The 10,044-nt window shown below is 32.2% G+C and overlaps 1 protein-coding gene across 1 annotated transcript in view; it reads left to right on the forward strand.

The window, feature by feature from the left end:
• LOC148283775 (protein dissatisfaction-like) overlaps positions 1 to 5,533 on the forward strand; it is a 126,752-nt gene extending 121,219 nt beyond the window's left edge. The window contains exons 6-8 of the mRNA XM_088243284.1: positions 2,132 to 2,371; positions 3,664 to 3,745; positions 4,673 to 5,533. Coding sequence (XP_088099410.1) covers positions 2,132 to 2,371; positions 3,664 to 3,745; positions 4,673 to 4,932 — 582 coding nt within the window. The 3' untranslated portion in view covers positions 4,933 to 5,533. The remainder of the gene's footprint in view (positions 1 to 2,131; positions 2,372 to 3,663; positions 3,746 to 4,672) is intronic.
• Positions 5,534 to 10,044: the final 4,511 nt, after the last annotated feature.

The raw sequence follows: 10,044 nt of genomic DNA on the forward strand, positions 1-10,044 counted from the left end.
GTTAGAATTGAAAAGCAAATTGTGAATAACGTGTAAAGAATTTAAGCAAAAAGAATTTAAGCAGAAAGAATTTTAACAAATTAATGTTTAAAACAAATAATAAAAATTAGTTCACAATAAGTATATATAAGAAAATAATATAATATATGGTACACAAAAATATTTGATAAATTAATATTCAGAAAGAGATAAAATAATAATAATAATACACATTTTGATGTGTATGAAAAAAAAGTTTTATTACGACTTTAGTCGTAATAAAACTTAAAGAATTGAAGGGATATAGATGTTCGAATTTTGGCAGAATGGTGAATGTTACACAGTGTGTAAAGTGGCCACTTAAGCCAGCCAATGACAGGTCATAAGCCCTGTAGATGCCTAGACTTCCATATTACCTTCTCTTAAAGGATCTTCATCTCTGTTGTAATATGTTAATTTTAACAGCTCTCAGGGAGTTGAATCCAGTCCATGTTTACAAAAATTAGAACCAACTCGAAATATTGTTTATGGTTCCCTATTCACGGCGTTTCTTCTATTATTTTGTTTCCGATATTGGTAAATCTTATTTCACTAGGTAAATTTTTGTAAATTTAAACAATTCGTAATATTTTTTAAGAGATTATTTATAGAAACAAGACAGTAAGTTAATAATTTCGTCACATTGTCAAATCGATATTAAAATAGGTAGGTATTGCAGCCGATGTGTAAAACAAAAAAGTTTATGAACTTGCATTGATGTCTCCAAACGCCAACGTGTTATATAAATATATAACGGCTTTATGTAAGTCAGATTCCAGCCAATAGGAAAGCTTTTTACATAGACTGGTACCAGTAAGTCAAGTGGGTGCAGGGCGAGCGGCGCCGTGCGTAGAAACGGCGTCGCGACGCAGTTTTATAGGCGTGCCGTCGAGAAGTCAACCCTCCCGTCCACCAATTGGGAAGGGCGATTACAATTGACACGTGTCATGTTGGCTTTTAAAGTTGTAAGCTTGTTAGTAAAGGTTGCGTTGCATGTAACTACCCATTTAAATAAACCGTGAAGGACCACAGTTTAATGGTAAAACTGTAACCTACCGAGTTTTTCAATTTAGCGGATATGGAAGTCAATAGATCGCATATTTTTTTGCGCTGTACAGATAGGTTTTCTTTATTCTGTATGGGTGTATCTTCTTTAAAAAAAGGCGAAATTGCAAAATTCAGTTTTACGTAAGGCAGAAAAAAAAAATTATGATATGGGAAAAAACGTTTATAAAGAAATAAAATAAATCAAACGGATTCAAATACGTGTTAAACAACTTATAAATTAAATATATATGTACGTTGTTGTTATTAGAGCACACATAAAAATATATTTACGTTTTTTTTTGTTTGTATGGATTATCTATATTGCATTATCAGCGCTATATTTTTTTTTAAGTTTGGTCATTTTGAAATTACGTGTAACGTCACAAGTTCTCTTTGGCGAGTTCTGCTTATTCGCGAATTGGCTTCCCGTAAACCGGAAATCTATCCAAACACTCTATCATTGGTTGATTCGGAAGAACTTGTGACGTCGTTTAAAGTATTTAGTTTTTACTAAAGTCGTTTATTTTTCCCATAAATTTTAAAAAAACTTTGCGGTACAATATAATGATCTAAATTTTACCGCGCCTAAGAAAAAAACAATTATATCCATTTTCCCGTAGCACTGAACTTCCTCGTTGTTTAATATGACGAAAAACATTTTTTTATGTGGTGTAAAAATAATGTCAAAAAACCTTTACGTATTATTTATTTATTTATTTATTTTTGCACCACAACAGGCAAGGAGGCCCAATTACAGTGGTGAATTACATGACAGAACGCCCAGGCTTGAGAAAAATCATATTTTAATTTTTGGGTTCTCACCGGGAATCGAACCCGGAACCTTTCGTGTGTGAGTCAAGCGTCTTGACCACTACACCACGGAGGCCGCCTTATTATTGAATTGTTGGTACAATTTGTTAAATCTAAATATGAATAGGTATTAATTTATTTTATTACTTATAAGATGGTGTTTTGCTCCGAGCGTTTTTCAGTTTTAAAGTTTAAATCCCTTATTTTTTTATCCTTTCTTTGTCCTTTTCTAAGTTTGTTCACGATTATTTTTCAGGAGACCACCGCTCGTCTCCTGTTCATGGCTGTCCGTTGGGTGCGCTGCCTCGCCCCCTTCCAGACCCTCTCCCGGCGCGACCAGACGCTGTTGCTCCAGGAGTCCTGGAAGGAGCTGTTCCTGTTGCACCTGGCGCAGTGGTCCGTCCCGTGGGAGCTGGGAGCCCTCCTGGCATGCCCCCAGGCCAGAGATCGCCTTCCCAGGGACCCCCTCACAGACACAGAGATAAAAACCATTCAAGTATGTATTTACGGCTACATTTCAAATATCATCCCTCATTATTATGTAACATCCTTCACAGCCCCAATGCTCGTAAGTATCTTGCTAAGAACTTTATATATCTGTAATATTACATATTTATTGAATCGGCATTAACCTTATGAAATAACATTATTACATAACTGGGTACTTAAATTTATTTTGAAGCACTAGTATAGTATTGTTTTTAAAAGCACAGATCTTTCCAAATACATGGCTAGTATTCCGAAAGCATTTACAGAGCCCTATAACGCGAATTTGGTACGTAAAAACGCGCTATAATTTCGTTCGGAATACCAGCCCTGTGCTGGTATTCCAAACGCGTTTACAGCGCGCTATAATGCGTATTTAGTACGTAAAAACGCGCTATACCGCGCTATAATTTCGTTTGGAATACCAGCCCTGGGCTGGTATTCTAAACGCTCTCGCGGTCGTATTATCTCGTGTATTTACATACAAAATACACGAGAAAAACTGTTTTCTCGTGCCGCGAGAGTGATTTAAAATAGCATCCCAGGGCTGATAAAAAAAATCGGCAAAATCATCGATGCTTTTTTCGACGATTTTCGGATCGAGATCCCGATGTTTTGCTTGGCGATGTTTCATCCCTTGTTTTGACACGTGCCTACATCTCTTATTTACTTATTTGGTTGGTTGCAACTGGGTTGGATATTACCATATCAATATAAATCCGCCACCTGTAGGTTTCTACCCTATGGATCAATAATTTGTTGTTCCAGAATGCAGTACAAATTTACCGTTGTTGATGCCTGTGGGGAATTCTCCCCAATCATTCGATTGGTCTGTTGAACAGCCTACCGAGAGAAGTGAATATTTTTGATGCTGGGATTACCAGTTTTAGACTCTTCCCATCTAAGTCACTAATACACATTATGATACATATATCATAATGTGTATTAGTGACTTATTTTTCTTTGTTTACTATTGCTTAGATGGACCTTCATAAACTATTGTGCTTTTTTATCATGTTTTTGTAGATATATAATTACAAAATCTATGTTCATTGAATTTTGCAGTAGTGCTGTATTTCACATTTTAATAAATATACATATTTTTTAAATAAATTATTATTTATAGGGCTAAACTTTACGGTTATTTTTTTACCCTATGAGGTCATTTCACAATACTTACATTTAAATTGTTCAAGTATATTAAACATCTTATTTCTTCTTTTTGTTATGATGTAAATACCATTCGTTGCACAATATTTTTAGAACAATTAAATCATTGTTTAAAATTATTGCCCTTTTCAGGAAATTCTTTGTCGGTTCAGACAAATCTCACCAGATGGAAGCGAGTGTGGCTGCATGAAAGCTGTGGTTCTTTTTACACCAGGTAAAATATTTGACTAATTTTTAATTGATTTCACAAAAATTGAATATACCTACCTATTAATATAATGAATTACAAATATCATCAGCTGATTTTTAGCCATATATTAAACATTTTTAAAAAATGTATTTTCGAATAGAATTGTCTAATTTCTATAACATTTATACATAAACACATACTAACATTCTCATAATCATACATAATTCTAAATTATTTAATTTAAAAATATTAATGTATTTATTTATTTAATAAACGCCCAGAGAGCTCTTACAATATAGAGTTAAAAGAACATAAAGCATTATAGAAAATAACATAAAATAAAATCATAACTATTACACTTAACATGTAATTAATTATAAAAAATAAAAATAAAACTGAAGATGAGTAGAGAAACACATTAAAAAGGGGAGAATTGAGGGGTATTGAGGTAAAATCATTGAATTGCTGTATCTATTTTCACCATTACTGGGATATTAAAATACTGAAATACCATTATTATTATTAGCCATACACTGTTCTTATTCAGGAGCCATGTGTTTTTGCTTCTCTCCTGTAAAATCCTGTAGAATCAAGTTTTGGTCCTGTTGCTAGTGTCTCGGACTCAAGGCTCAAAGGTCCGTGGTTCAGAACCCACTCCAACTTGATTCCCATTTTCTAATAGTGAGTTATTTACAACTCGTTGAAAATGGCTCTCAAAATTAAATATTTCTGTATATAATAAGAATGCAAATATTTATTTTAAAAAAATATATATATACAAAATTACATATAATTATTACATGGTTTTTCTACACATACATATTAAAAATATGCATACGCTACTTCTAATGTCTGAAATTTCAAAATGCAGAATCTGCAAACTAGTTTTTTTCTGAGGTTAAGTTATTTAAAAAATAAATTTTAAGTTATTTATTTAATTTGTTTATTTAGAAACAGCCGGGTTATGCGATGTTCAGCCAGTTGAAATGCTGCAAGATCAGGCACAGTGCATCCTGGCTGATTACGTCAGGCAGAGATATCCTCGACAGCCAACACGCTTCGGACGTCTGCTTCTACTACTTCCTTCCTTGCGACAGATCCGAGCTTCCACTGTGGAACTTTTGTTCTTCCGCGATACTATAGGTGACATTCCCATAGCTCGTCTGTTAGGGGACATGTACCATATGGAAAAGTACTCAGGACAACCATAAAAAATATGCAAAACACTAGGGAAAATGCTTAACAGAAGCTACAAACATAATATTAAGGATTGTATATACATATTTGAAAAATTTTATCTTCTTTCGTAACGATAAAATAGTTATTAGTAGCCTAAAAATTTGGAATGGCGTCTTTTGCCATACAAAACAAAAAATAACATACATTTTTTCCTTTTTTTGTGAAAAATTAGAAGTTTTCACATTATTTTAAAACTTTAATGAATAAGACAACTTAAAACCTGGGTCCCGATTACAATGGGAAGTAAACAGAGTTATCTTCGACTGTCCATAAAGAAAAATGAATATTGGTGTACGAAAATGAGTATATTTGTATGAACATTTCAAGTATCTTCATTGGTAACCTATAATTGAACATGTTTAAAATAAAAAAATGTTAGCATATTATGCTTTTCATACAGAAAACTTAATTTTACTTTGTAAATAAAATTTAAGATAAATGTTAACTTCCTATTGTAATCGAGGCCCTGATATCTTTATAGAAATATAAATATTTGAGTTATCATCATTGTTAAGTATTTAATTACCTACCAATGTAAAATTCCTCGCGTGATTGAGGGCCTAGTGGAGAGATAAAAAAATATGAATTAAATTTAAATCATAAAAATTGCAGAGAATGCGAGTTCTAGTCAAATGTGTGCAGCCATTTTTATTAAATGTATACATTTTTTGAAAATGTTATGTTTACAGATATTATTTTTTTTTTTTTTTATGAAAAATGAATCATTCACTTGCAGTTTAACACCATGTATTAAATTATAAAATATTAAATTTATTTAGGTTAAAAACATATATTAATCTAGTCAAAGTCTAATCATAAAGTTTGTAACATTACCAACTATATGTATAAATGTAAGTAAACATTTTGAATACAATTTTTAATAACCACATTGTATATATAACAAATTAGTGATCCTAGAAGAATCCATGACATGTAACATTAATCCTAATGAAAAGGGGTGTATAAGAAAAATATTTTGCATCGACTTTCTCAATGCTAAGCTCGGTCTGATAGCTGATGGGGTATCAGGCACCAGATGCATGATACACCTTCTCTATTCCTCCTGCTCTTGGGCCATGTTTAGGGCAGCGTTTAATTAGGATCCTATAAGATTCTTTATTTGGCGGTCCATCGTGTAGGAGACCGCCCTCTTGCTCGCTTTCCCTAAACCCGTTCCTATGACTATAAGTTTTTTTAGACTCCCCTTGTTCATTTTTGCAATACATTCAATATTTATCCTATTGGATAAAACCCTATTTACCATGTTGTGGATTCTTACGAAAATTATTATACATATATGTATTATGCTGTCTAGTCATGTTATGTAGAAATAAATATAATTATTAACAATAAACCGAAAAAGCTCAATAATATTTTTTTTTAAATATAAAAAACTTCATTTTAAATGAGATCACAGGTACGTGGTACCAAGTACAGTACAGTACGTGTGAATGTTTAATGGCCCATATTGAGTGTTAGTGCCTACCGGTTAACCAAGTCAACAAACTACAGTGGACCTTGAAGATAGGACTGACTGAATTTACTCGTTTTACTTGAGGTTTTTTTTAAAATCCTATCACCATTGCATATCACCACCAAGTAAACAAATAAATTTACATATAAATCATACAGATAATTTAAAACTAAACTATAAAACTATTAAGGAAAATTATAATAAATGCTTACAAACATGCCACTTTCGAAATTTCAAATACAGTTAAATAAACTTTTTTTTCCACACTGTAGAAAAGACTTTTTACACACTTCAAGATTTTATGTGCCACATTACAAATAATTGCCACTTTATCACGAATTGAGACACTTCCTCTTGTTAGTAGACATGTTTATAATTCAAGGGTTAGTTTTTAACTGATCACTGATCTAACATCATCAACTCGTATTGTTTTTTATGCATTGACCATAGAGCATTAAAAAAAACTGAAAAGCGTTGTAAAAACCCACGAAATAAAAGTGTCATTATTTATAAACTAAAAAGGAATTTGTCAATTGTAATGTGGTGCTAAGCCGGTACTTACGGAGTTCACAAAGCTTGAATTTTTTACACACAATTTCAACCGTGTGGACGATATTTTTTCAATGTTGCCGGCGAAAACACCAATTAGGTACTTAGCAACTTGCATAGTGTCATAAACATCTTATTACTTTTTAAACGATTGAAGAGTTTTTGCTCAACCGTTGACAATATTTTTGTTCGGTATGTCCATAAACAATGGGTATACATGTACGTATTGAGGGTATGTCCAAGAAGTACTTCGTTATAAAAGTGAATAAATGTATAGAGAAAACCATAAACAAAAATGTCAACTAATATTTGCTCATTGCATCTGAGATCTCGCTATTTCCGTAATCGTTATAATGAAGTTCGACTGTATTTATGTTTGCGTGAGTACACATACTACTACACGGATCACTAAAAACGCTGGATTACTGGAAATCACTAACAATGATGCATTTATATGCCAGAAGCTATGTTTTATTGCATACATATAATATGTATGTAATACTGTATTATACATTACAGTACATACACGCAATTGAAGGGTTAACATAAACTACAACTACTAAAATGAAAAAATTAAACTTACAATACAGTACTACTGTAGTTTTATAGTCGCAATTAATGAAAGTTACCTGTACATGACACCATATCATATTAGATATGGACAAAAATAATTTATGACTATTAAAAAAAATGTTTTCCTGGCTTAAGAAATGTGTAGGTATTTTTTTTTCAAACATGTAATTTGTATTTTTTCTTAAAATTATGTTGTATTCTTATTTACAATATCTTAAAATTGTAAAAAGTAAGAAAATAAAATTGATTGCTCAATGTGGTGGAAAATTTACTTACTATTTTGTTTAAATTATTTCTTCTAATCTTTATCATACGACAACAACAAATCATCTCGCCGTTTCTCCAAAGGGGTTGGCAGAGAGGATAGAACGCCATATCACTCTATCTTGGCATACAGACCTCCCTTCCTCTACATTCATACATCTTCTCATGCACACACGCCGATTGTTCTTTCGCTGTCCATTCGCTCTACATGTCCAAACCAACGCAGAACCCCTTTCTTGATTCTGTCGATAATGCATGTCTTCTTAGCCTTACACACTTCACTGATCTCGACATCTGTGCACATATCATATATCATTGCACCACACATTCACCTGAGGGATCGCATTTTGACAGCATTCAACCTACTTTCATCATCATTTTTCCAATTCCATACTTCGCTCCCATATGTCAATGTTTAATAAACATTTTTTCCATGCAATGATAATCCATTTTTCAAAACTTCCATACCAACCTACTAACAGATTCTAAAAATGACATAAAAAAAATTACTGAAGAATAAAATGAATATACCCATAGCTAAATAATATGCAAAATATCATTATTTAGCATTATAAAATGATCTTTTACAATAAAATGATTTCATTATAAATATTTTCATAACAGCGTGGATTCAAACTGTCTTTTTTCAATTAAAAAGTAAAGCGGACATTGAACTCAGTCATATAAATTAAATTAGCTATCATGGCTTGGATTTATTATGTAGATTAGAATTTAGTTATATTATTTCATGTTTTTACAAAATAATACATAGGTTCTACTTAGGCATAATATTTATTATATGTAAATAAATAGTTAGCGCTTATATTCCATGTTATTATATGTATATTTATTAATGTCCTTTGTGAAAAATAATGTTTATCTTCTTCAGTAAATCTGTGATATACTTACTATATATTTGTTTTGATTATACCAATAAATAAATGTGGAAAAAAAATCTCATTTGAATTTTTATTTGTGTAAGCGATACATGCATGTAGAATAAGGTCTTGAATACTTCTGATAAACATCAACATCATCATTCCATGTTCACTACCTAGTTGGAACATACGGTATCCACGAAGTTCCTCCAGCCATCTCTGTCAGCTGCCGTCTCCTGTACATCTTCCCAAGTCAGGTTCGCGTCCCGCAGTTCTGACATGAACTGCCGACGAACAGTCAGCAGCGGACATCCAGAGCATCGAGAACCTGAAACATTGTTAAGTAGGTATATGGCCCAGCCAAGCGTATCGCCTCCGCTTGATGTCAATTGACACCAGAACTTGCTGTCTGTTCTCTTATTACTTCATTCCTTACAAAGCCGAACCACCGAATACCCGAGTAGAATTTTTCTAGGATGTTGTATCAATGTCACTTCTTACGGCGGTTGTGAAAACACTTATGTCCAAGTGCACGCTGCGCACCAAAAATCAATTTAATTCCCTAAATATTTTAGCAAAATTATCAATATAACTATTCTTCTTAATGTGGTGTTGCTTTACACAAATAATGCAAAAGGTTAATTTTTTGTGATTTCTTCCAGTATCTCCCAATTCATCTGCTTATTCGGGACCTATTGCTAACTTCATCATTTAAAACTCTCACTCTTCACAACAATGAAGGTTTCAGCTCTTTAACTTAACTTAAATCAACAAATGGAAGAATTGAAGAAATATGGATGTTCAAAGATAGGCAAAATGGTGAATGTTACACAGTGTGTAAAGTGGCCACTTAAACCAGCCAATGACCGGTCATAAGCCCTGTAAATGCCTAGACTTCCATATTCCCTTATTAAAGCTTTCTCCATCCCTGTTGTAATTTGTTAGTGTATTGGTGAAATTTTAGTTTTTGTAACAAATTGAAATGTCAAAAGTGTACACTGATATTAATGTTGATAAATAAATACTAAAAAAATATTTGGATAGGTTTTAAAACACGACTGTTCCTTTAAATCTTACCAAATACTAATGTATCCCTAAAATAAATTTTCTGAATTCACTAATCACCTTACTGAAAATAATCACACTTTTGATAATAATAATGGATTAAATATATTATTTATTAATCAGCATTTACTTTATGGAATAACATTTTGAATTTATTTCAAATGAAACACTTAATGATTTTTACCACATAAGAGTTTAATATATTATAGCACAACTAGTTTCAGGTATTCTGAATTACCCATCATCAGGTGTAAATACCTTATTCCAATGTGATAAATGGG

The sequence above is a fragment of the Micrasema longulum genome, unplaced genomic scaffold (genome assembly GCF_059751315.1).
Source record: "Micrasema longulum isolate JH-2025_06_02 unplaced genomic scaffold, ASM5975131v1 h1tg000198l, whole genome shotgun sequence".
NCBI classification, from domain to species: domain Eukaryota; kingdom Metazoa; phylum Arthropoda; class Insecta; order Trichoptera; family Brachycentridae; genus Micrasema; species Micrasema longulum.